This window comes from Podarcis erhardii (assembly GCF_964252035.2).
Source record: "Podarcis erhardii genome assembly, chromosome: 7".
Classification (NCBI taxonomy): Eukaryota; Metazoa; Chordata; class Lepidosauria; order Squamata; family Lacertidae; genus Podarcis; species Podarcis erhardii.
The window spans coordinates 87,607,475-87,633,771 of record NC_138511.1 but is presented as its reverse complement, the minus strand read 5'-3'; the positions used below and the strand labels follow the sequence as shown (position 1 = coordinate 87,633,771).

At 46.6% G+C, this 26,297-nt stretch overlaps 1 protein-coding gene across 1 annotated transcript in view; it reads right to left on the bottom strand.

The window, feature by feature from the left end:
- MEIS3 (Meis homeobox 3) overlaps window positions 1-12,774 on the bottom strand; it is an 80,568-nt gene extending 67,794 nt beyond the window's left edge. The window contains exons 1-2 of the mRNA XM_081869342.1: window positions 11,430-12,774; window positions 8,039-8,241 (exon numbers count right to left, since the gene is read on the bottom strand). Coding sequence (XP_081725468.1) covers window positions 8,039-8,241; window positions 11,430-11,441 — 215 coding nt within the window. The 5' untranslated portion in view covers window positions 11,442-12,774. The remainder of the gene's footprint in view (window positions 1-8,038; window positions 8,242-11,429) is intronic.
- Window positions 12,775-26,297: the final 13,523 nt, after the last annotated feature.

Here is a 26,297-nt window from a genome sequence, read left to right as displayed (position 1 = left end):
AAAGAAATTGCAAATTAAAACCATTGCCAGCTGTAAGTAGGGATCTGGGGGTAGGGTGTTGCAGGGCTGGGCATGGCGGCGGGAGGGGGGCAAATAACTTTTATGTCTCGTAGGGTGGAAAAAAAATAGACGTGCTCTAAGACGGCTGGAAAGTTTCAAACCGCACAGCGCAAGTCGAAGACGAAAGGAAGGGAAATCCATCACGTTCCTTTTAGGCCAGTTGCTCCCCCCCCCACTCCACCCCCAGTGACGCTTTTAAACCAGTTTCTGCATTTCCCTACCTTGCTGGGGAGGAGCAGGGCACTTTTGATTTAGGAACCAGATTCTGCAGTGATTTCTGTCCTGGCGAGGGAGCAGAACATACGCCAAAGGGCACTTAGCCTTTTTCGTGAAAAGGAGGACCAGTCGCTAGGAATCACAAGTGCTGTGAGAGCTCTTGTGTTCAGATTGTGGGGCTTCCCATTGGGACATCTGGTTGGCCCCCCCACCCACCCCATGTGAACAGGATGCTGGCCTAGCCAGATCTCAGGCCTACAAGGTTCTTCTGATGTTATTGTGCCGTCTTCAGAATCCGATTCCCAAATACTCTGGTCGATAACCCGCAGCTAGGAAGAGAAACTTTTATTTGAGGCTGTGGGGCCCGATCTGAGCTTTCCATACAAAAGTGCAAGAATTCGGTTCTCAGTGTCCTTCCCCTTAGGTTTTTCTTCTTAAAATGTAATTTCCTTTACACTTGAAAAGAGATATTTATATAATTATCCAACACAGCAAATATTTAACCATTCGCTATATATATATATAAAAAAAAAAAACCAACCAGGCAGAAATATTACATTTCCCAATAATCGGGTTGCTGAGAAGCTGAAGAGGGTGGGGGGAATCTGAATTGCTTTTCTTTCGATGGGCACAGGGAGGGGGGTTTAGAAAAGGGGTAATTCTTCTCTTCCACACCAGCCTTTTCCCCTCAAAAACAAACATACACCTTTCTCCTCCTAATGACAGAGCTGTCAATGGGCGGAGGTGTGGGAGTGAGAAGACACAGCCCTGATACGCCAGCCCATAAGTCTCCCCACAGGGGCAAAGATATTAGCTGTGAGAAATTTGTTCACGAGAAGAAATCTTCTGACACTCCCCCCAACCCAAATCCTAAACACAGACAAGGTCCTGTCGAAATCAGTGGTGCTTACATCTATATAAACATGCATGGGATGAGAGTACCCTAAGGTGGACGTTGTGTGTTGTATTTTAAGCACAAACTTTTTTTAAAAAATGCAGTGTGAATGCAGTGTATGTGAATACAATAAAGTTATGCCCCATACAAGAAGCTGGGATTGGCTGCAGATCTGCAATGGCTTTGGCCCCAGCCTGGTGGAATACTCTATCGCAGGAGACCAGGGCCCTGAGGGACTTGACATCTTTCCGCAGGGCCTGCAAGACTGAGTTGTTCCACCTGGCCTTCGGTCCGGGCCCAGTTTGACCCCCTCCCCCATGGGACCCTATAAATTACCTTATTGGCTCATGTGGGACCAACATGGATAGCTGGCCCTGATGAATATTTGAGGTTCCCGACCCCTATGGTTGTAATTTGTGGGCAATCATCTAATTTTATCCTGGTTCTAATTTTTAAGCTGTATTTTAATCAATTGTTTGATTGTGTTTTAATGTATCTGATATTTGATGTTAGGTCTTGGCCGGGGAGGGCGGAGTATAAATAAAAATTTATTTACTTACTTACTTACATTTGGTATAAGGTAAAGGGACCCCTGACCATTAGGTCCAGTCGTAGCCGACTCTGGGGTTGCGGCGTTCATCTCGCTTTACTGGCCAAAGGAGGGGCATACAGCTTCTGGGTCATGTGGCCAGCATGACTAAGCCGCTTCTAGCGAACCAGAGCAGCGCACGGAAATGCCGTTTACCTTCCCGCCGGAGTGGTACCTATTTATCTACTTGCACTTTGACGTGCTTTCGAACTGCTAGGTTGGCAGGAGCAGGGACCGAGCAACGGGAGCTCACCCCGTTGCAGGGATTCGAACTGCCAACCTTCTGATTGGCAAGTTTAACCCACAGCGCCACCCGCATCCCCTTACATTTGGTAGCAAACCCCAAATTTACATCTGTGTGGTGTGAGCAAAACAATTGTTCATTAATGAGTTACCACCAAGTTCAGTCCTGTGCCTTTTAAAGAAGTCCTAGTCGTTGACGGGGGGTTTACTCAAGTCCCATTGAACTCTTCAAGACTTACTTCTGAGTAAATGTACTGAGGATGCTGTCATTGCCCTTAGTCACAACTAAAGCTGAAGTCGTGGTTTAGGGCTGCAACCCAGTGGAACAGCATTTGCCTTCCATGCAGAAAGTTCCAGGTTTGATCCCAGGACGAATCTCCAGGTAAGGCTAGGAGGGCTCTCTGCCTGAAACCCCAGACCCAGAGAGGCAGCTGCCAATCCATGAAGACAATACCAGGTGAGACAGACCAGTGGTCATACCCAATAGAATGCAGCTTCCTAAGCCCTACACACCTGTAACTGGGAAGTACGTTCCACCGAAATGAGCTGGACGTTGATTGCACTGCACATTTTGATGGACTGTGTCCATTATATGGAAGTTAAGTGGCACTGGGTTGTCTGCAACTGAGTCTTACGAAGTCCCATTGAAACCAATGGACCAAACTTAGTTTCAACAAGTCTGCTGTGAGCGGGACTAGCACGAGATGCCACCCATGAAAGCAAATGGGACTTGCTTCCAAGTAAGGCAGAGACATCACCTTGCCAACAAAGGTCCGTATAGTCAAAGCTATGGTTTTCCCAGTAGTGATGTATGGAAGTGAGAGATGGACCATCAAGAAGGCTGATCGCCGAAGAATGGATGCTTTTGAATTGTGGTGCTGGAGGAGACTCTTGAGAGTCCCATGGACTGCAAGAAGATCAGACCTCTCCATTCTGAAGGAAATCAGCCCTGAGTGCTCACTGGAAGGACAGATCCTGAAGTTGAGGCTCCAAGACTTTGGCCACCTCAGGAGAAGAGAAGACTCCCTGGAAAAGACCCTGATGTTGGGAAAGATGGAGGGCACAAGGAGAGGGGACAACAGAGGATGAGATGGTTGGACAGTGTTCTCAAAGCTACCAGCATGAGTTTGACCAAACTGCGGGAGGCAGTGGAGGACAGAAGTGCCTGGCGTGCTCTGGTCCAGGGGGTCACGAAGAGTCGGACACGACTAAACGACTAAACAACAACAACAACAAGGCAGGTGAGGTCCCTAGGGGCAGACCAAAGCCACGTGATGCCACAACCTTGCTGGAGCTTAAGCAGGCCTATGTCTGGTCAACACCTAGGCAGCAGGTCACCTGAGAACTGTACAGACTTCCACCATGGGGGGAAACACTCAACACGATCTCACAAATCGCCACCTTGCAGCTCCATCTTGTCCCCAGGTTCAGAAATAGACTGCACCTTCCCACCGTCACCCAGCTTCTTCCAGTTTTCTCTCTTGAGACACTCATTTGAGATTTGCCTCCTCCCTCCCAATCCTAAGTGATCAAAGCATGGGACAATACATCCAAGCTGGAGTCCTCCAGATGTTCTGGACTCCAGCTCCCATCACTGATAGGACTGGGAGCCTAAAACATCTGAAGGGCCCCCAGCTTGGACAATTCTGATCCACTCTTTTTACTCACAGAAGAGCTTGTGGAAGAGAGATTCCAGATGAGCAACGATTAAGTGTAGCTCACAATGAGGAGCAGAAAGAACACCTTTGCAACTGGAAGCTGGCATAAAAAAGTACCGTATTCGTTGCGTCTTATGGAGCGAAAAATATGGTACTTGGAGAAGGCTTATCTAGCCACCCGACCCGTTTAAGCTGCTTCTAGGGCCAGCAATGTTGCTATGGGCTCTGAAGTTGCGTTCACAACCATCATGCCAGCTTCCCAAAGGAATCTGGCCACTGTGCAACAGGATGCTGGACTAGATAAGCTATTGGCCTCATCCAGCAAGCTGATCTGATATTCTTATGTTCTTACAAGGACCCTGTTCGCAATCCAAATATATAGGCACCTCTGCAATATCACAGGGACCTGACTGGGGTGTGCTCTGCCAATCACACAGGGAGCATGTTCAGTGTTTGCTGCACGAGCTGGAGGCAGGGCGTTTGTGGTGGCGTGGGAAAAGCCAACCTAAGTGGCTTCTCCCACATGGCCACTGCGCATGGGAAACTGAGAAGCACACTGAAGCATCTACCTCAGCCTATCTCTGTGGGGCGGTCATGATGGTTGCACTGACAACCTAGAAGAGTGGTTTATGGTCACCCAAGCTGCTTGTGGGACATAGCCTGAGAACCCAAGAGGAAGCAACCAGCAAAAAGCCAGAGGTTAATGGAGCTTCCTTCTTCACTGGCAGTGTATCCCAGAAAACACTGCTGGCAAACAGACAATTGGGGAGGACAATTCATTTCATTAATTAATTGTTGGTCTTAAAGGTTCTCAGACCTGGGTAACCACCTTGAGCCAAGCATACATTTGGGGACCCATTTCTCTATTATTATTATTATTATTATTATTATTATTATTATTATTATTACTATCTCTTCGGTGGCAGTGCTGCTGTTGCAACCCATCTTAGATCAGGCCTTGACCAGTTCAGCAGTGAAAACATATATGAAATGGATGGAAATGAAATATAAAATAGATTTAGATTGGGATATGCAGGAAAATAGAGTACTGTAAATATAAAGAACAGCAGAAAGAGGGGGAGTCAAAATATGATATGTAAAGATGATTCTGTTTGAAATGTTTATTTGTCATAAATGTAAATAAATAAGTAAGTAAGTAAGTAAGTAAGTAAGTAAGTGACCAGGCCTTGAACAAATACTGAGCCCTGACCAACCAGCTGAATGCCATTGAACTAGACCTGCCACTGTCGGGAACAGGACACTGGGCAAAGCGGACCTTTTGTCCGATTGAGCCGGGTTTGTGTTCTAATGCCAAACTAGCTCTACTCGCAGTCAAAGTGCTCCAAGAAGCACATCCCAGAATCAGGTTTTGAGTCAACTCGCTTCAAAAAATGTAACAAGGGGGAAAACCCAAAAACGCCTACTAAACTTTTCAAAACTGTCATTTGGATTTTTCCTTCTTGGGTGCTCAAATAAATCCAAATCCATGAGGGTGTGGATCTAGGTGTGCCGCACCCATGCCCACTCACAAAATCATGCGTGCACCTACACACACACACACTTCACCTCTGCGATGAAAAAAAACTGCAGCACAAAGCCCGATCTGGAGATCCCCACCTGTTCGCTGGGACCGATCCAGCGCAAAGAGCAACAAAAGGCACTTTGTAAAACGCTGCATGCTCACACACACACCGCGGTGAAAAATAATTTTAATGCCCGTATTCATAAATGCCTTTTTCAACTGGGGAGGTGGTGGTCATGGTCTGTAGGAACCCCTTGTGGGGATTCTACAAGGATCGTCATGTGGGATGAAACGAAAAGACCCTTTAACACTCAAGGTCCCCTTTTCCGGAGTGCCCAGCCTTGCGCCTCTGGGAAGCTCACAACTTATAACGGGGGGGCTAGCGACTCCGTCTTTGGATCCAGTTCACACGGGATCCAGGAATTCGTCACACATCCCGAAACAGATGCCTCCTCCTTCCGTTCAAAAGCTCCTGCTGCAAATCCTCTCACCCCTCGCAAACCTGCTCTGAGAAGTCCGCTGTTGGTCCCGTTTTACAGACGGGGGAACTGAGGTTGGAGCTGGTGCGGGGCGAGGAAAGAGAAGAGAGTGGCTGGACTGTTTTCCCCCTAGGACACAGCTGCCTCCCCGCCTCGCCATTCCTTCGTTGATGCCCCAAATCTGAGCCAGCTGCCTCTTCTCAAACCGGGGAAGGGCCACGTCTGCAAGGCACACCGCGGAGGGTCTGATCCTTGTCTGATTCACACGGAAGCGCTCTTGTTTTCAATCACTCTATTTTTCCCCAATCCTTTCCACTACCCTTTCAGATGACCTGCGCACTTTGGAGTCCCTTTCTGCTGGGATCTCAACCACAGGATGATAATAGCAGCAATGGTGATGATGATGATGTGGAGGAGAAGGAGAGGCTGAGGCTCAGTGGCAAAGCACCCGCTTTTCACGCACCCCGACATCTCCTCTTGGGGTGCGGGTTCGAATCCTCCCCTGCCCGAAACCCTGAGAATCACTGCCGCTGCCAGCCCGAGCGGGCAAGACAGCGCCAAACGGGGCCTGACTCAGGATAAAGCAGCTCCCGGTGTCCCTGTGCCCTCCTACCCCGCCCCCGCCCGGCGACCTCCGCTTTTGCCAACCTGCCGCCCTCCGGCTCTCCACAGCTAGCCGTGGCTCAGTAGATGCGCATCTGTTGCGCATCGAAGAAGGTCCCTGGTTCGATTCTCCATGGCATCGCCAGGTAGGGCTGGGGGGAAACCCCGTCTGAAACCCCGGAGTGCCAGGTTTCCCAGCTAGCTGGACCCGATGGACTTGGAATAAGGCATCTTCCTCGTGTTCTGTCATCTGCTGCTCCGAGGTCTTAGTGAAATCCCGAGATTTCAAGAGTCTAAACCTCCGTTGCTTGCCCGCTTCTTATTTCTTGCGGTCGTCGGACGGTTCGCCCCTATTCCTCTGAGTCTAGCAGGAAACAAAATGACTTTCAGAAGCGGGGGGTGGGGGGTGGGTTCCTATACTGTAGTATTGGTGGAAACTAAAAAAAAAAGAGGCCCGGAAATCTCGAGAGCATTTCATCATTTCATCTGCTGTGGAAATCCTGAGACGCGCAGCCAAAAAGAGGAACGGACCTTTTCTGAAAGGAGGAGAGACCCACCTGAGATTGGGAATCGTAAACGCACAGCAGGAAGGAAAATCTAGCTAGCCAGCAACAGGAGACGCGAATCCTATCATTCCTTGGCATGAAGAAATATGCGGAATGGGAGCGCGCGAGAGAAAGATCTACAGTACGACCCATCCTTTTCGCCCCACGGAGAAAAGCGCGAGGATAAAGTGAAGTCTTAGAAACCGCAGACGCCCAAATAGATCTCGAGGCGCGCAGATGTTCTAGAAATCCCATGCACCTTGAACGGATTTCTAAACAAGAAGAGCCTGCGGAACCCAAGCAGAAAATGACCCCTGTAAATCAAAGTCTGTCTGGTTGGAGTCACCAAACAAACCGATTAGGACCTAGAGGGAGAAGACAGTTAATTCAGGCTGCGGTCCTCGGCAGACTTACTCGGGAGCACACAGGAAAAATACTAACGAATAAACACCCAGAGGATCCGGCTGCAAAAAAAAGGATAAAGTGTGCACGAGACTGGGTGGGGTGGGGTGGGGTGGGGGACCCCACTATTTACGCTCCCTGGGAACAGCAAGACGAGGAGACCCGCAGAGAAGCCACGTCCCACCGAATCGATCAATTAAGCAAACACGGTAATAACCCTCTTTCATGTGGGAAGGGGGAGAAGCCTGAGGACAGATCTACCGGAAGGGAACAACTTCGATCCGGTAAGAGTTTGCGTGTGAGAGCGAGATCCAACTGAATTTAGAGAACTATCCCGGTTGGAATATATCAGATTTGCGGTCGGGTCGTCTGCACGTCTAACTGGGAAGCAGCCTCTATGGCTACAGAGAGGCTTCCTTCCAAGCGAGCGCAGCACGATTCCTCGGGAGTAAGTCCTCCGTGCAAGCAGGAGCAGGATCCGCCTGGTTCACCCCGAAGTAAGCGAGCAAGCAACGGGGGTGCGCAGCCGCTGCAAAAGAAGTTTTGAGTCTTCCTGCGGCCCGTTTCCTTGGGTGGAAAGCCCCCTAGAGCACAGAGGTATTTACTCCCGAGGAGGCAGGCTTCGGATCGAGACGCACATGTTTCCACCCTTCTCCTCCCAAAGAGGGTTTGGAGAAGAGGAGGGGGACCGATCCCCGATGCCAAAGGGTTGCGCGCACAAGTTTTCAAGGCGAGTTGGGCTCATCATCCGAACCCCTGTCGACCCCCCATCCTTCCCCCCCTCCCGCCGTCCTTCCTCGAGGGACTGAGCGGGATCCGGACTCACCCATAAATCTCATCCTTCTCTCTCTTCAAGGCGTCGTTGGTGCCCAGCCCCGGGGGCAAGCCGGGCCGGTGGTTCACTCCGGCAGATCCGTAAGGGCCCCCCTGGTTCAGAGCGTGGTGTTGCAGACCCCGGCCCGTGTGTGGGTCTCCAAAGCCCGGCAGAGAGACCCCGTCCATTCCGGCGTAATGTACCAAGTCATCGTACTGGAGGTAAAGAAGACCCAGGTGCGAAAACGGGGCAAGGTGTGGGGCAAAGAGAGACAGACAGAGAGAGAGAAAGTTTAGACATCCGATCTAGGCGCATTTAGCCAATTTCATATCACCAAAGGGCGAATAAATTGCACAGCCAGACACCAGGGAAACCCATATCTGAGCACGCCTAAAAAGTCACATTCGTGTGTGTCATACAAAGAAAGATGCCTTTTAAACGACCGGCTTTTAAAAAGCAAATTTTTGGAAGGTTTTCATCTCAGAGAGGAACTTGGGGCGAAGTATTGAGAGGGGAACAGAAATATACAGACACAAGCCTTGGTTATTATCTAAATCTCCCCGCATCTTGATCTTTTCCCACCGACTTCCCCGAGTTTTGCACTTGGGTCAAACATTTGCTAGTTTTGTTTGTCGTTCTTCTGCACCCCCTCAAAATAAATTAAAATTAAAATTAAGCTTAGCAGCAGCGTCCATACACCAACGGCCAGCTTCGCCCTTAATCCTCCACTCAGGAGACCCCCGGCCATTTCTTCCCAGCCGCCCCTCACAACAGCCCCCAAACTTTCGCCATCTCTCGCCACAAATGGGTCCTCTTTTGTGCCTTCGGCCACTTAAGTCAATTTCACGCCAGCGCTCGTCAATTTCACGAAGCCGGCCTTGTTAATTCCAGCCTCGGTCTCCAAGGCCTGCGCGCAGCGTCGCGCTCCCAAGTACTGGGCGCCGTAGTCTCTCCCCCCCCCAGCCCCCTACAAAACACAGCAGCTAGAAGAAGACCCCCACCAGTTCTCCCCCTCCCTAAAAAAAAAGTTACTTGCAAATCCGGTGGGAAAGCTGCTAATTTCGCTTGCAGTTTGATGCACCCTCAAACTGCAAAACACCTTCCGCACATAACAAGGAAAAATAATCTAGCTTCCTTAAACCCCAATTGCTTTTGTTTTTGCTAGTGGACCAGAAGCTGCTTCGCTTCTCTGCAAACTTTAAAAGAAGTGAGAAAGCCTTTCTCGTAGCCGGGGAGGCGCTGAACTTTGGAGAGATCAAACTCACGCACGCACACAGTCATACTCCTGCCCTGGGACTGGACTGTCCAAGAAGGAATTTTTAAATTTTATTATCAACATCGTCGTCATTTTAACACTGGGAATTTGCCTGATTTCCACGCTTCCTGCAAGCGGGCTTTTAAATAAGCTTGGATTTAATTCCTGAATGAACTGTCCCGTCCCCCCGGTTAATCGCAGGTCATCTTCATCCTTTTCCCGACTGGTTGTCCCCCTTAAGAAGAAATCAACACCTACATCTTTTTGCCCCAATCTCTCTCTCGCTCGCTTTTTTCCCCCCTCAAAGGGAATACAGTCAACCTCTTTATAACTCCTTAAACCCCGCCAGGCACTTTTCGAAACTTCAGTGTTCTTTTTAAATAGAACAAAAACATTCTCCTCTTCTCACATCTCCCGCCCCCCTTTCGTGGGGAAAGGGAGGGGGCAAAAAAAGAGAAAGTGTGAAATTTTTTCACCCTGCCAACTATTCTTATTTAAATCATGCCGTATCTCATGCTCTTATGGGCCGCTTGACGTTATTTCTCTCTCTCTCGTTTCGCAAAACCTCGCTTGAAACTCCACAGACCTCTCCTCTCTTTCCACGGGTGCAAAATACACAATTTCAAATAAATAAATGAACGGATGCCTTTTAAATGCCCCACATAAGCTCTGTGCATGGGACTTTGGAATGAACAGCAACAGTAATTTAAATTGTTCAGATGTAGGTGATGGTAACAAATGCTGGTTGCAAAACTATTGAGCACACTCATATTTTGAATTATCTTATCAGAGTTTCTCCTAGGTGTAAGTATGTGAAGGATTTCCAACACAACAACACCCTTCCGCTTTTGCCTAGAGAAACAGTTGATTTCTAAAGTTTGAAAACTTAGTCAGAATGGACAGGATTTTTTAATAAAGCGGCAGAGATTCTCTTTGAATTAAAAAATGTTGGTGCAAGCTGCATTGGCTTGCTATAGAGAAGTTGGGTGGGTGGGGGAAATAATCGAGAGACTTTTTTTGCAGAAGGAAGTAGCTCGTTCTGTCTCTGTAGCAAGGAATTGTAGTTCCTCCAGCCCGCAACGCAATGGATCAATTTCAAAATAGTGGGGAGGGGCTGGCTACTGAAGCGTTCCCCCATACAAAATAAATGGTGGCGGTTTGGGAATTAGAGTCCCATGAAAAGTTTCCTGAATTTCTTACAACCGGCCACATTGAAGACACATTAACCTTAGCCTTTCAGACCGGCCAGATCTTTTCTGCCGCTCCACGGAGGGGGGTCAGAGGAGAAAAAGGAGTCGAAAAACTTCAGAAAGGCATCGCAAAATTCCACAAAGCAGCCCCATTGAGGCTTTCAAATGAGCAACGTGGAATCAAAGCAAAAAGGCTAGACTGAGAAAGTCAAGAAATAGTTTGCCCTCCATGAGAGAGGTTTTGTCCCCGGCTGCTTTTTCGGTTTTGTTCTTAATGCAAATATTTTGCATCTATTTTGCTCAAATTTGCTATAGGGACGCTTCAAAACACCGGTCAATATTTAGTTTATTTTGTTGTTTTTTAAGCCATATCTCTTAAACCACACAGTTAACCCGAGAATGAGGCGTGCCTCTGTTTATACCGACTAGGGGTGACAGCTAATATACTCGAAATGAAAATGTTTTAAAATATATATATTTCCAAAGTGGCATTCCTCTCTCTTTCCTTTTTCCCCCATCCAAAAATTTCCATTTGACACTTGCCAATCAAACCCCGGGGTGGGCGGAGGGAGGGAAGAGATAAATATTTACAAATAAGAAGTTGAGATGGGAAGTGTTGAAGGGATGGAGGCTGTTTTAAAGCAGACAGCTTCAAGCCCTGTCTGACTTTATCGCTGTGAGTTCTAGAGTTACTAACTTCACAAACCACAAAGTTATTTTTTCTCTTCCGAAAGAGCAGGCAATAAGAAAACTACATATCTATAAAAACACACACACACACAAACACACAAACACGCAGACCTATCATTCCTTTTTTTTTTACTTGTTGAGTTTTTGTCGTGTGCTTCTAAGAGTCTAGGCCAGAAGATAAGACATCTTTCAGAACAGATTTCGCAAACGACACCGAGTTCTATCCCAAAAACACATTATTATCATCACCATCCTCGCCATCACTTACCCTTTGTGCCATCAGACGCTGGGAAGTTTGTTCTCTCGGGCTTTCTTTCCGTCTTCCTTCTCCCCCTTGGGGGGAGGCGGCTCTGGGGGGGCCAGAGAAACTTCAGTCCTTTCCAAAAAGGAGATCTTTCATTTTGGCCCCCTCTCTGACCCCATCGTTCCAAGAAGACCAACCAAGTGAGAGATGGAAATTGTTTCAAACAGTTTGGCTATTGTTGCCTTGGGTAAGGGGGTTTTGTTTTGGTGGGGGAGGAAAAAACCTATTTTCCTTTCAGGGACGGCCGGTTTCTCTGTGGATCGCTCAGCAGCAAGAATAATAATTTTTTTTAAAAAAATAGCCCCCCCCCCCAAAAAAGAGAGAGGGGAAAAAAATCTAACCTTTTACACTAACACACGTACAGATATAGAAAACAAACCTAAGCCAGCTTGCTAGTGAGGTTGCCGGGATGACAGATCTGCGTGGATGTGTTTGCATGGGGGGGGGGGGAAGGCTAGAGTTCCTTATTTCCTTCCTTGCGGGTATCTTCTTCCTCCCAAGTAGACCCTTTCTTCTGCCTTTTGGCTGTCGTAGCTGCCCATCAAGTGCTGCGAGGTGTCAGACTTCAAGTGACTGATGGTCCTCGTAGGGGGAAAAAAAATATCAACAACCCGGTGGTAGTTTGAAATTGGAAGGGGGGGAGGAGAGAGAGAGAGAGAGAGAGAAAGAGAGAGAGAGAAGGGGTGTGTGTGATGATCAAACACCACCACCCCCTTCTCCAAAACACTCCTTTCTCTCTCTCCCCCCTTTCTTTTCTTTTCTTCCCCCCTTCTCCTTCTCCTCTCCTTTTAAAAGATGGACATCGACTCTCTCTTCTTCTTCTTCTTCTCTCTCCCCCCCCCCGGCTCCTTTCTCCTCCCTCTCCCCTTTTAAATGGTTGTGGCTTCAATCCTATCAAAGCAAGGAGCCAGGAATGAAAAGGAAAACCGGGTTGGGGGGGGGAGGATGGAGAGAGAGAGAGAAGAAGAAGAAGAGGAGGAGGAGAGTAGGTGTAAGAAGGGAGGTGTGGGGGGGCTCAGAGGTTCCAAAAAGCCCCCCCACCCAGCATCTCCACCAAGGAAGATTCAGCTCCCACAACACACCCCAGCCCCCTCTGCTCAGCAAACAGAGGAGCTGGGGCGGGGAATTGGGGGGGGGGACACAGAGAGAGAATATGGGCTTGTCAGTTTCCCCTCCTCTTAAAGCAGCAGTGGATCTGGCGAGGAGGGAAACCAGAAGATGAAATTGACGAGGCTCTCTCTCTCTCTCTCCTGGCTGGGAGTTTGGATTCTAAAAAAACCCCACGATGGCTATTTTTATCTATCTATCTATCTATCTATCTATCTATCTATCTATCTATCTATCTATCGATATATCTCTTTTTTGAAAGAAAATAATCAATCAAATCGGTTGCCTGCGGTTTCCCTTCGTTGCCTGTCTCTGTTCCTTTGGAGGCTGTTTTGCTTTCTGTATATGTGGAAAGAAGAAGAAGAGGAGGAGGGGGGAGAGAGAGAGAGAGAGAAAGAAAGAAAGAAAGATGCTCTCTCTTGTGCGCTCTGGTTCTCTCCCTCTCTCTCTCAGCTTCACAGCCCTGAGCTATGAACACATCCGGAAGTAGAAGGGTTTTTTCTTTAACTCGTTCTCTGCCTGCCTCCTCCTCCTCCTCCGATGGGAAAGAGCGGAGGTTATCAGCTGAGCGAGGGGTCCTTCTGGCGGACGAGACAGGCGGCAGGGAGACTCTCTCTCCCCGCCCCAGCACCGTCAAGAGCCGGCTTGCCTCCTTCCCCCTGGGCTGGCCCCAGTTGCTCCCCGAAATCTCCCTCTCTTGGACTTTAGGGGCAGCCGCTCCCCAGAGTTTTTCTAGCCCCGGCACCTATTTCTGAGGTTGCCGCTAAAATAAAAAATAAAATAAAATAAAATTTAATAAAATAAACTAAAATAAAATATAAAATAAAATAATCCAGACCTGGTAGATCAGGGTTGTCACCTTGTTGTTGTGGGGGGCTTCCCCCCCAAAAAAAAACTGGCATTCAGGATTTTAGCAGGTAAAGGCTTTCCCTAGCATGAAGATGCGCGGATTTTGTTATGCTCTGCAGTGCCACTCAACACACCTGGCAACCAAGTTAGCAGGTCTTGTCGGGTCAGTGCTGAGCCACAGCCAACAGAACCAGGCAGGTGCCTGTCCGGGGAGCCACAGAAGTTAAACTACTTTCCCTTGGGGGTGTAGACACACCCAGGACACCAAGGAGCAACCCAAAGGGGGAGAGATCTGGATTAACACCCAGTAGGGAGAGAGGTGTAGCTCCTGATCCGAACTGCAGGACCCAAGTCCTGTCGGCCTGGTGATGTTGTTCCCTAAAACCATGGACTATGTACTTCCCCCAGCTTAACTGTGGTTAGTTAATTAGTATGGCTTGATCATTGTGCATGCCCCTTTGCAGATGGGCCAGGGTATAAATTGTTGTTGTTGTTGTTGTTGTTGTTGAAGCCAAATCACCAACAGCGTCATCTAGGGGAGTAACTGCCACAGCAAGTACAATCGTTTTGTATTTTTATGTGGTGAGCCACCCAGTAATCTCCAGATGAAGGGTGGGTATACAAATTTAAATCATCATCACCACCACCATCATCAAGTTAACAATTTTATCGTAGGAAGAGTTTTCTCTGGTTAACCCAACCTAATCAGATGCATAAAGTGGACAGTGAAGAAGTTGGGGTATCCAGATGAGCTGACTAGGAAGGGTGTTCAAAGCGAAATTAAGATATGCACAAACACTTTCTGAAATCAAAGATGATACTGCGCACAGGAAGCAAACAAGATCCGAACATGAAGGATCTCTAAGTCTTGCCAGAGAATCAGGCACATTAAACTATGTGGAGGGAAGTGAAGTGTGGCCCTTTGAAGCTTAATTCTCGACACTGTGTTTGAGGTGTGTGTACGATGGAAAGAGAGGATCAGTGTGCGTACAAAATGTAACAAAAGAGGCCTCTGCCCCAGGAGTTTAGAATCTAAAATTTGACATGGGGAAGCAACGGAGGAGTAGGCTTAAAACGGAAGCGAGACCTGTAGATGGGACCCTATGAACTGAAAACACAGACATTAAAAGTACCTTTGTTATCCACAATAATCTTCCGATAAAAAACAAAGAAATTGTAAGCAAGAGTAAACGGGGGGGGGGGGGAATAATTACACATGTTTACAATGTAACACGGGGACTAAAGTTAATGAATCTGCACAACATATTATGTATTTTATTGACTCATTTTTAAATAAATAAAAACAATAAATATGAACACTTCTATTCTTTTCTTTTAGATCTATTAAGTTATCTCAGAATAGCAGTCAATTATATGAATTTGGAGGAGAGGATGGAGCCAGTTTACTAATTTTATTCGCAGAAAGCAGTACCAGGAAACATCCGCCAGTCACTTCTCTGAGAAATTGCCACCTAGGTTTGCTTTGAATTAAAACAGGTTTTTGCTTTTTGCTTTTTCCCTCCCCCTGTTCCTTTTGGCCCCTGTTCCCTGCCACAGATGAGGGAGAGATAAGTGTCTGTCGAGGCAAAATTGGCCTTGGCTTGACGTGCTGATTACCCAAGATTGTTAGTTTCAGATTTGAGGAGTACCCATGATGGATAACAGTAATCACTGCTCGGGTCTTTAGCAGGGATGGACAAATTTGCCAGTTTTGGTTTCTCTCAGATTCTCATTGTTCTAATCTTAAATTCAGTTCTCCACATTGCAGCGTTGGTTTGCAATTTTTAAAAAGAATCCTCATGAAAATTTGCAAGCATTTTAGTGTTTAGTTCTCTCAATTCACACTCTTTGTATTTGCAATTTTGCCGGACACACATTTCTCCAAGTGATTTCCTTTAATGTAATGCATTGTTCCATGCTATCACTGACATATGCTCTTCAATGCACACTCCCTCACATCTGAAGTAGTGTGCATGCACACGAAAGTTTATACCAAGAACAAACTTAGTTGGTCACCAAGGTGCTACTGGACAATTTATTTTATTTATTTTTTTAGATATTTCGACTTCCCCTTAAATATTGCACATTTCGCACGTTTTTTTCAGGCAGGATTCGGTTGGAGAACTGCATTGCAAAATTCAGAGAAGCGCAAATTTCAAAGGATGGTTTTGGTTTGCATATTGCATATTTCAGGAAGTATGAACATAAGAACACTGGAAGAGACTGCTGGATCAAGCCAGTGGCACAACTAGTCTAACATTACTCCATCCCAGAAGCTAACCAGATGACTTTGGGAAGAATCCATAAGGAAGACCCGAGCATAAGAGCAGTGGCGTAGCGTGGGTTGTCAGCACCCGGGGCAAGGCAAGTAATTTGTGCCCCCAACCCATGGATTTGCGCCCCCTAACCCTAACCCCCAGATGTTGCGCCCGGTGTGGCCGGCCCCCCTGCACCCCCCACGCTCCGCCACTGCATAAGAGCACTCTCCCCTCTTGCAGTTTCCAGCAGGAACATTACTGCTTCCAAACATGAAATAGTTCGCTTCACATTAAAATGTAAAAGGTAAAGGGACCCCTGACTATTAGGTACAGTCGTGGCCGACTCTGGGGTTGCGGCGCTCATCTTGCTTTATTGGCCGAGGGAGCCAGTGTACAGCTTCTGGGTCATGTGGCCAGCATGACTAAGCCGCTTCTGGCGAACCAGAGCAGCACATGGAAATGCCGTTTACCTTCCCGCCGGAGCGGTACCTATTTATCTAATTGCACTTTGACGTGCTTTCAAACTGCTAGGTTGGCAGGAGCAGGGACCGATAAGGGGAGCTCACCCCATCGTTGGGATTTGAACCGCCGATCTTCTGATCGGCAAGTCCTAGGCTCTGTGGTTTAACCCACAGCGCCACCCGCGTCCCACATGTGCACTTAACAAAATTCCTCCTCTAACCCTTCTATTTAGAAAGTCTTGATGGATAGTAGCATTGGGTCCTGGAGTTTTATTCTACAACGGTTAATTTACTCTCGCATAACTTGGTCACTCCACACATGTGAGTAAATGCGTGGACTGCGGTGCACTGAAAAGCATGGAGCTTGAACTGAAATTAGATGATGAGAGTAAAAACCCACATCATTCTGCAGACACATTTGTGTGATAATGTGTAGTACCTTCTCTGTATCTAATCTGCTTCATCCTCTCTTTCTCTCTGACATACACGCACCCAGGCCTCAGATTTAATACTGTACATCAGATTGTATACTCAGAGTTGACCCATTAAAATTAGATGGCATGGCTGTCTTAAGTTTGTCTGTTTCAATGGGTCTGTTCTGATACAACTCGTACATGCTGTTCTACATGTCTACACAAAACTCATTTGCACAATCTAACAGTTGGCTAATATTTCTTTCCCCCCGGCTTTCCTTATTGAACCCTTCCATGAGCTCCTCTGCTCCTAGGAATTTTGCAACAGCTTGTTCTTTTCTTTCCATTTTCTTAAATAAACAAAAACTCCTGAGCAATTGGAATGTTCGTGGACATTCCGTCACCCATATATATACACACACACACTGACAAAGTGTATTGCACTCTCGCAGCCAATAGCTACGAGGATTTTAAAGGCCACAGCTTGTATTTACTTCATGTGTTGGTCATGTTTGTCTGATTTGGAGAGGGATTCCCCCACCGCCTGCAAATCTGCACATTCTGAGATTTCAAAATCACAGCTGTCTCTCTACCTAAAAGATGTGGCCTACGACCCCCGTACCTACGGGACCGCCTCTCCTGGTTTGCCCCGCAGAGGACCTTAAGGTCCACAAATGACAACATTTTGGAGGTCCCAGGTCGCAAGGTGGTGAGATTAGTCGCAACTAGGGCCAGGGCCTTTTCAGTACTGGCCCCGACCTGGTGGAACGCTCTGTCACAAGAGACTAGGGCCCTGCGGGACTTGACATCTTTCCGCAGGGCCTGCAAGACAGAGCTGTTCCGCCTGGCCTTTGGTTTGGACTCAGTCTGACCCTTATGTTTCCCTCCCCTTATGGTTTTGATCTATGGGCTACTTTTAAAATAAGGCTGCATTTTAAATTGCATTTTAACCTGTATTTTAAATTGGTCCCCCCCACACACACATTATGATTTTACTGTAATTTTATTAGTGTTAGCAGCCCTGAGCCCGGCTCTGGCCGGGGAGGGCGGGGTTTGAATAAAATTTATTATTATTATTATTATTAAGAATATGCAAATAACAGTAGAAATATGAATAAGTTCTTGTTGTGTGGAATGGCAAACTGTATGTAGTTTGTTAAGCATGGGCATAGCCAGGAATTTTGTTGCAGGGGGGGGGCAAAACCTCAGTTTGCTATGTATTTTTATTGATATAGGCTGCCCCCTTGGCTACACCCATGTTTTTAAGTTATAGTTAAGTTTAAGTTATAGTTCCCTGAGAAGGCAAACTTCCATTCCCATGATTCCTTGAGGGCAGCCTTGCGCTCCAAATGTGTGGTGTGGATGGTTCCCTCCAAACTCTACAGTTCCTCATGCTTTCGGGAGTGGTGGTTGCCCACGAGAGGACATTCTCTGTGCCAGGCCCAAAGTCGTGGAATTCCCTCCCCACAGAGGTGTGTCCAGAAGGGGCGGACTCTTGTTTTTAAAATTTCAGCAGTGCCTTGCGCGAGGTCAACATTTGGTGCCCCCTGCCTCTTTTCTGGGGACGCGGGTGGCGCTGTGGGTTAAATCACAGAGCCTAGGACTTGCTGATCAGAAGGTCGGCGGTTCGAATCCCCATGACGGGGTGAGCTCCTGTTGCTCTGTCCCTGCTCCTGCCAACCTAGCAGTTCGAAAGCATGTCAAGTGCAAGTAAATAAATAGGTACCACTCCGGCGGGAAGGTAAACGGCGTTTCCGTGCGCTGCTCTGGTTCGCCAGAAGCAGCTTAGTCCTGCTGGCCACATGACCCAGAAGCTGTATGCCGGCTCCCTCGGCCAATAAAGTGAGATGAGCGCCGCAACCCCAGAGTCAGTCACGACTGGACCTAATGGTCAGGGGTCCCTTTACCTTTACCTCTTTCCTGCTATGTCATAGTGGTGACGCCCTTAGGCCTGGCACCCAGGGTGGCGGAACTGGTTGCGCTGCCCTCAATCGGCCTCTGTGTCCAGCACCTTCACTGTGCGGCTCTCAGGGCTATGCTGAACACTCACCACTTCAATCTGGCCTTTGACACTTGAGGTGTATATTCTTAAGCCCCATCGTATTCCCGAGATGGTTATTTGTTTTAAATTATTTTTAAAGTTGCACTTTAGATTGTTGTAACCTAGAATCATAGAATCATAGAATCATAGAATCATAGAGTTGGAAGAGACCACAAGGGCCATTGAGTCCAACCCCCTGCCAAGCAGGAAACACCATCAGAGCACTCCTGACATATGGTCGTCAAGCCTCTGCTTAAAGACCTCCAAAGAAGGAGACTCCACCACACTCCTTGGCAGCAAATTCCACTGTCGAACAGCTCTTACTGTCAGGAAGTTCTTTCTAATGTTTAGGTGCAATCTTCTTTCTTGTAGTTTGGATCCATTGCTCTGTGTCCGCTTCCCTGGAGCAGCAGAAAACAACCTTTCTCCCTCCTCTATGTGACATCCTTTTATATATTTGAACATGGCTATCATATCACCCCTTAACCTCCTCTTCTCCAGGCTAAACATGCCCAGCTCCCTTAGCCGTTCCTCATAAGGCATCGTTTCCAGGCCTTGGACCATTTTGGTTGCCCTCCTCTGGACACGTTCCAGTTTGTCAGTGTCCTTCTTGAACTGTGGTGCCCAGAACTGGACACAGTACTCCAGGTGAGGTCTGACCAGAGCAGAATACAGTGGCACTATTACTTCCCTTGATCTAGATGCAATACTCCTATTGATGCAGCCCAGAATTGCATTGGCTTTTTTAGCTGCCGCGTCACACTGTTGGCTCATGTCCTGGGACCTAAGGGTTAAGGGTGGGGCATGCATTTTATTTTATTTTAAATTGCTTGTGCAGGTTCTCTGCTGTTCACTTGTGTTCCTTTGGTGGTGAGAGAGGTTGGGGTTGGCCTAGGGTGTGGTTGTTCATTTGTGGTTGGCTGTGGTGGTCTTTGTTTTCATGTGTGAGTGGGGTGGGTGGGTGTTTTGGATCAGGTTAGCCATATTGATTTGTATGCTGTTGGTGGATTTTTGTCAATGTCTTGTTGGGCTCTGTGTATGTGATAAAGGGGAGCCATACCAGGGTGAAGGCGTCTTCTTCTATTTGTCCCCGTGTCAGTTTCAGTTTATTGGTTAATTTTTCTAGCAGGGCTGTTTCCCATACTATTTGGTACCATTGGTCCATGCTTACTCCTGACAGGTCTCTCCAGTGTCTGGTTATGGTGTTTCTGGCTGCTGAAAGTAGGTGGGTTATGAGTTCTTTGTGGTGTAAATGGGCATTGTTGTCTTGGAAGATGTTTAGTAGAGCCAGTTCTGGGGTGATTTCTAATACTTGCTTGGTTATTTTACATAGTGGGTCATGCATTTAAGGAAGAGGCAGTTGGAAAGAGATACCTGTTTCTACGTCTTCTCTATACTGTCTTTGAAAGTGAAGGTTGTTCTTCTGAAGATCACAGGTCGATGAGAACTCAGAGTAAAAGGTAAAGGCAAAGGGAACCCTGACCGTTAGGTCCAGTCGTGGCCAACTCTGGGCTTATGGTGCTCATCTCGCTTTATTGGCTGAGGGAGCCGGCGTACAGCTTCCGGTTCATGTGGCCAGCATGACTAAGCCGCTTCTGGCGAAACAAGAGCAGCGCACGGAAACGCCGTTTAGCTTCCCGCTGGAGCGGTACCTATTTATGTACTTGCACTTGACATGCTTTCGACCTGCTAGGTTGGCAGGAGCAGGGACCGAGCAACGGGAGCTCACCCCGTCGCAGGGATTCGAACCACTGACCTTCTGATCGGCAAGTCCTAGGCTCTGTGGTTTAACCCACAGCGCCTCCTGCATCCCTCATACTCAGAGTAGACCCACTGAAATCAATGCACCTAAGTAAATAATGCTTAATAAGTTTTCTCTGAGGTCTAGCATTGGATACAGCCCCCATGACTAGTAAATGCTGACAAGTGAGAGCTGCAACAAAGTGTTGTGGTGTAGAGCACTCCTGCTCAGGGTTCCACGCAGTCACTGCTTCTTCAAGGATACCATTTCTCTCTACTGCCTAGTTTTCCAACTTTTATTTCTCTCCCAGTCAAAATGCCAGCCTTCTGTGACCACTGACCCACTCAGTCCTCAGTGGGATATGCTTTTGGCTCCTTCTGACATTTCTCCCACAAATATTTTTATCCTGGTGTCTCCACTCCTTATGGGGTTCCCATGAGCATGCTTATACTTAGTATAAGCATATACTTATCTTATACTTAGTGCTGTTTTACTTACAAAAGGATCCCTGCTTGGAGAAACGAGTTTGCTATTAATATATACGATCAATGTCTCCACTTACGTATTTTGCTAAGCCTTTTTTTAAAAAAGAAAAAGGAGTCATTGATGCCTCACGGCACCCTAAGGCCATGCAATCAATCAATCAATCAATCAATCAATCAATCAAAATGTTATAAGATTTACATCCTGCCATTCCATTCCATTCTAAAAGAGTGGATCCAAAGGTGGCTTTTTGGTTAAGGAAAGCCTTTTATACAGTGGTACCTCGGGTTACATACGCTTCAGGTTACATACGCTTCAGGTTAAAGACTCCGCTAACCCAGAAATAGTGCTTCAGGTTAAGAACTTTGCTTCAGGATGAGAACAGAAATCGTGCTCTGGTGGCACGGCAGCAGCAGGAGGCCCCATTAGCAAAAGTGGTGCTTCAGGTTAAGAACAGTTTCAGGTTAAGAACGGTCCCTCCGGCACGAATTAAGTACTTAACCCGAGGTACCACTGTATAACCCTTAGGAGACATCTGAAGGCAGCCCTGTAGAGGGAAGCTTTTTAAGGTTTAATGTTTTACAGTGGTACCTCGGGTTAAGAACTTAATTCGTTCTGGAGGTCTGTTCTTAACCTGAAACTGTTCTTAACCTGAGGTACCACTTTAGCTAATGAGGCCTCCCGCTTCTGCCACCGTGCAATTTCTGTTCTCATCCTGAAGCAAAGTTCTTAACCCAAGATACTATTTCTGCATTAGCGGAGTCTGTAACCTGAAGTGTCTGTAACCCGAGGTAATAATAATAATAATTTATTATTTGTACCCCGCCCATCTGGCTGGGTTTCCCCAGCCACTCTGGGCGGCTTCCACAGAAACCAAAAATACAGTAAAATCACACATTAAATACAGTAAAATCACACATTAAAAATTTCCCTGAACAGGGCTGCCTTAAGATGTCTTCTGAATGTCAGGTAGTTGTTTATCAATAATACTGTACTATGCTTTTATATATGCCGGAAGCCGCTCAGAGTGGCTGGGACTGTCCCCGGGAAACGGGGATGTCTGGTAACCATAGTCAAACCAACAATTCAAGTTTTGCTAGATAGGTACATAATAGGAGCTGAAGCTCACTAGTTTTCCTGTAAACTTGCTAGAGAGGAACTCTGTGAGAGACACTCCCACCGTGCCCTGATAGGGGGAGCACATAGCTAAATATTGTCCTACCTGCCTGGGCAAACTCTCTTCCTCTTTCCATCTGAGAGCATCTGCTAAGCTTGAGGTCCATGCTCAGTCTACATCTTAAGCTAGACTTAAGTATGTCTTTGTAACTCAATGACCATTTTAAGCCTGTCTGAACAAAGCCGCTGTATCTGTTACTCTTCAACAAGTATTCCTAGTGAGTAAATGTCATTTTCATGTTTTGCAAGACTGCGCGATTATTGTTTTAAGGGGAAGAAAGGGAGGAAATACCAGGAGAATCCAGTCTGCCTTAAAGCATTCAGGATGAGTTAAATGGCTAAAACTAGATTCACTTTAAGCTGCAAAGGGATGGCACTCTGTTGAATTCACAAATGTGAGGAAGGAAGGAAAATTTGTAATAAATACAGTGTTGTCTTTCCAGAAAAAGAGGTACCAGAACTCACGAAAAACACCTCCCTTGTTCTCAACCAGAACCAGGGCTTTTTCGGCCGTGGCCCCGATCTGGTGGAACGCTCTGTCACAAGAGACCAGGGCCCTGCAGGACTTGACATCTTTCCGAAGGGCCTGCAAGACAGAGCTGTTCCACCAGGCCTTTGGTCAAGGCACAGTCTGACCCCCTCCTTTGGTAATGCTCACAGAACTCTAGCCCAATGGTTGCCATGAATTTGATGTGAATTAATTTTATAATGAAATGATTTTAGAATGTTGAATTATTTTGTTGTTGTTAGCCGCTCTGAGCCCGGTTTCGGCTGGAGAGGGCAGGATATATATATAAATATTATTATTATTATTATTATTATTATTATTATTATTATTATTATTATCATATAAAGGCAATGGTGCCCACCTGAGAGCTGCCAGAACTGAGTTTTGGCAACTTCCGCCTGAAAAAAAAGCCCTGAATAAATATATCCTCTCCTAGGATCTATTCACATCCCAACATAAACAAGGAAAGGAGGAGAGTGCCATCTTCTTCTTCTGGGAGCCAAATGCTCAGTCAGTAGAGCACGAGACTCTTAATCTCAGGGTTGTGAGTTCGAGCCCCACATTGTGCAAAAAAATCCTGCATTGCAGGGGGTTGAACTAGATGATGCTTGTGGTCCCAACCCTTTGTTTTTGTTGTTTAGTCATGTCTGACTCTTCGTGACCCCCCGGACCACAGCACGCCAGGCCCTCCTGTCTTCCGCTGCCTCCCACAGTTTGGTCAAACTCATGCTGGTAGCTTCGAGAACACTGTCCAGCCATCTCGTCCTCTGTCGTCCCCTTCTCCTTCTGCCCTCCATCTTTCCCAGCATCAGGGTCTTTTCCAGGGAGTCTTTTCTTCTCATGAGGTGGCCTAAGTCTTGGAGCCTCAGCTTCACGATCTGTCCTTCCAGTGAGCACTCAGGGCTGATTTCCCTAAGAATGGATAGGTTTGATCTTCTTGCAGTCCATGGGACTCTCAAGAGTCTCCTCCAGCACCATAATTCAAAAGTATCAATTCTTCAGCAATCAGCCTTCTTTATGGTCCAGCTCTCACTTCCATACATCACTACTGGGAAAACCATAGCTTTAACTTCTATTTGACAGGAGGTGATGGGACCAGTGGCCATGATTGTGTATACAGAGGGCTTATCCACACCTCCGATTATCCACACCTCGATTATCCACACCTCCACCGTTTCAGAGTGGGTTTTCCAGGGGAAGTGGCAGGGGAAAGTAAAAGTCGCAGTGGCTCTCTGGGCTTTCAGACAGGAGACATTCCCATCTCTACCTGGAGACACTGGAGGATTAAAGCTGAGACCTTTTGCACGCAAGACCACTGAGCTACAGTTTTCTCCTGACCAGGCAAAAGGAAGCCTCCTATATTACTCGTGAGTCAAGTCCTGGAAAGAGGAAGGAAAAGAAGTGGGGAAGGGAAAGGAGATGTTTGAAAGTCATTAGAAGAATTTATAATACAGGGTGCCCGGGTAAAACGGAATAGCAGCGTTAACCTGATCATAACGACAAGCAGCTGAGATCATGTGAGCTGAAGGAAAGAGATCTGAGGGACACAAGACCAAGAACGGACAATAGTAGCGAGAGAAGGAGGCGAGGGGATGTAATAAGCAAGAGCTTTAGTTTAATCCAAAGAGAGAAAAGGGCAAATTTTATAGACATGACAAAGGTAAGTTTTATCTTGGAATGCCAGCAAAAAGAGTCTGGAGGTAATATGGTGGACAAGCTTTGTGTCTGTTTTAGACCAGTTTAGCAGCCAAGGCTTCCCCCTCAAAGCATTCTGGGAACTGCAGTTTGCTGAGGGCATTGAGCATCCTCTGACAGAGACCTTGAGTCCCCCATCACAGAGAACTGAAAAGGACTGCAAAGGATTCGCCAGGAATGACTGTCGACCCATATTCTATTCTATTCTATTCTATTCTATTCTATTCTATTCTATTCTATTCTATTCTATTCTATTCTATTCTATTCTATTCTATTCTATTCTATTCTACAGTGGTACCTTGGGTTACATACGCTTTAGGTTACAGACTCCGCTAACCCAGAAATAGTAACTCAGGTTAAGAACTTTGCTTCAGGATGAGAACAGAAATCATGCTCTGGCGGCGCGGCGGCAGCAGGAGGCCCCATTAGCTAAAGTGGTGCTTCAGGTTAAGAACAGTTTCAGGTTAAGAACGGACCTCTGGACCGGATTAAGTACTTAACCTGAGGTACCACTGTATTCTATTCTATTCTATTCTATTCTATTCTATTCTATTCTATTCTATTCTATTCTATTCTATTCTATTGTAAATGCATCATTGAATATTACTTTATTTGATCTAGGTTGTTTATTTTATAGCCATGTTTTGATAATGACTTATTTGCATTGCGTCAGATTGCTATAGGGTAATATTGGATGTACTGTATATTTTGTTGCTTCCCTGGCTTGTAAACTGCCTGGTGTATAGCAATATAGAAAGGCGGCATACAGATGAAAAGTGCAACGAAATTTGAAGGCTAGGGATGGTCTAATCCAGGCATGTCCAAAGTCCGTTTTGGGGGCCTAATCCGGCCTGCTGGTCAGTTTAATCCGGCTGCTGTGGCAGTTTATTTTCTGGGGGGAAATCCTAAAAAAACCTCAACAACTTCAATCCTAAAAAATCTGGCCCTCTTTGAAAAAAGTTTGGACACCGCCATCTGTCCATTTTCAGTTTCTCTCCCTCTAATTTTTCAAAGTTTATGTTCATTTCTTCTTGTTTCCTCAGCAATTTGTGATCGTTACTATATACGGTATATTTTTTTAATCCTCATGAAAATCTGTCAGCTTTTTAGTGTGAATTTCTCTGCCGGTTCAAGTAATACACACACACTTTAAACGCTGCTTTGACTCACACACCAAATGTTTGAATTCTATTTTCACCAGCGCATGCACCCCCTAATTCATGCATTTCTGTACGTGATGGCTAAACAACCACAATGCAAAATTTGGAGACGTGCACAATTCAAAAGACAGGTTATGTTTCTGTTTGCGAATTGTTCCGGGAAATGCGTGCTGGGGAGCTTCTCGTTAAAAGGCAAACAAAAACCAAACTTCTCCCCTGCCTCAGTCTAAGGCTGTGTTGAAAACAGACCCTTTAGAGAGAATGGACTGGATCTTATCCCAGGGACCAAGCTGGAGCAAAGTCAATAGGGGAACAGGCTCTGTAGCAGAAAGAACAGGGAAAACTCTTAAACTGCACATTCTCTCTCGTCAGGAGTGGCTTTTAATTGGCACTTTGTTACATAAGGCTTCATTAGGGGGGAAAGCCACTGAAGGTAATTTGTCACTAATTGCTCAATTATCTTCCCTGAGAGGAGGCTTAAGAAGAAAGCACTCGAAAAAGTGCTCTCTGTCTTTTTTGGTGCAAACTTTAAGGTGAAAATATTATTAGTTGGGGAGCGGGCTGCGGGGGGAACCAGGCAACCCAAGTCAAATATCCATGTCACAAGAAGTTGTAAAATCTTGTGAGATGGAGCTCAAGCCCTTTTGTGGGTTGGCAGCAATCAAGAGCTGAGAAACAGGGGTGTTGGGTTCGGATTTTCCTGGACATTACTGGGATTTCAAAGGTGGAACTGACATCTGGGAGGAATTTCTGAAAGGTCAACAACTTTAGGGTTTTCCTTAAAAAAACTCAATTTTGGGATCTTTTGGGGTGTCCTGGTTTTTACTTTTTGAAATATGGCAACCCTAGTTTTGAGGGTTGTTGTTGTTGTTTAGTCGTTTAGTCGTGTCCGACTCTTCGTGACCCCATGAACCAGAGCACGCCAGGCCCCTGTCTTCCA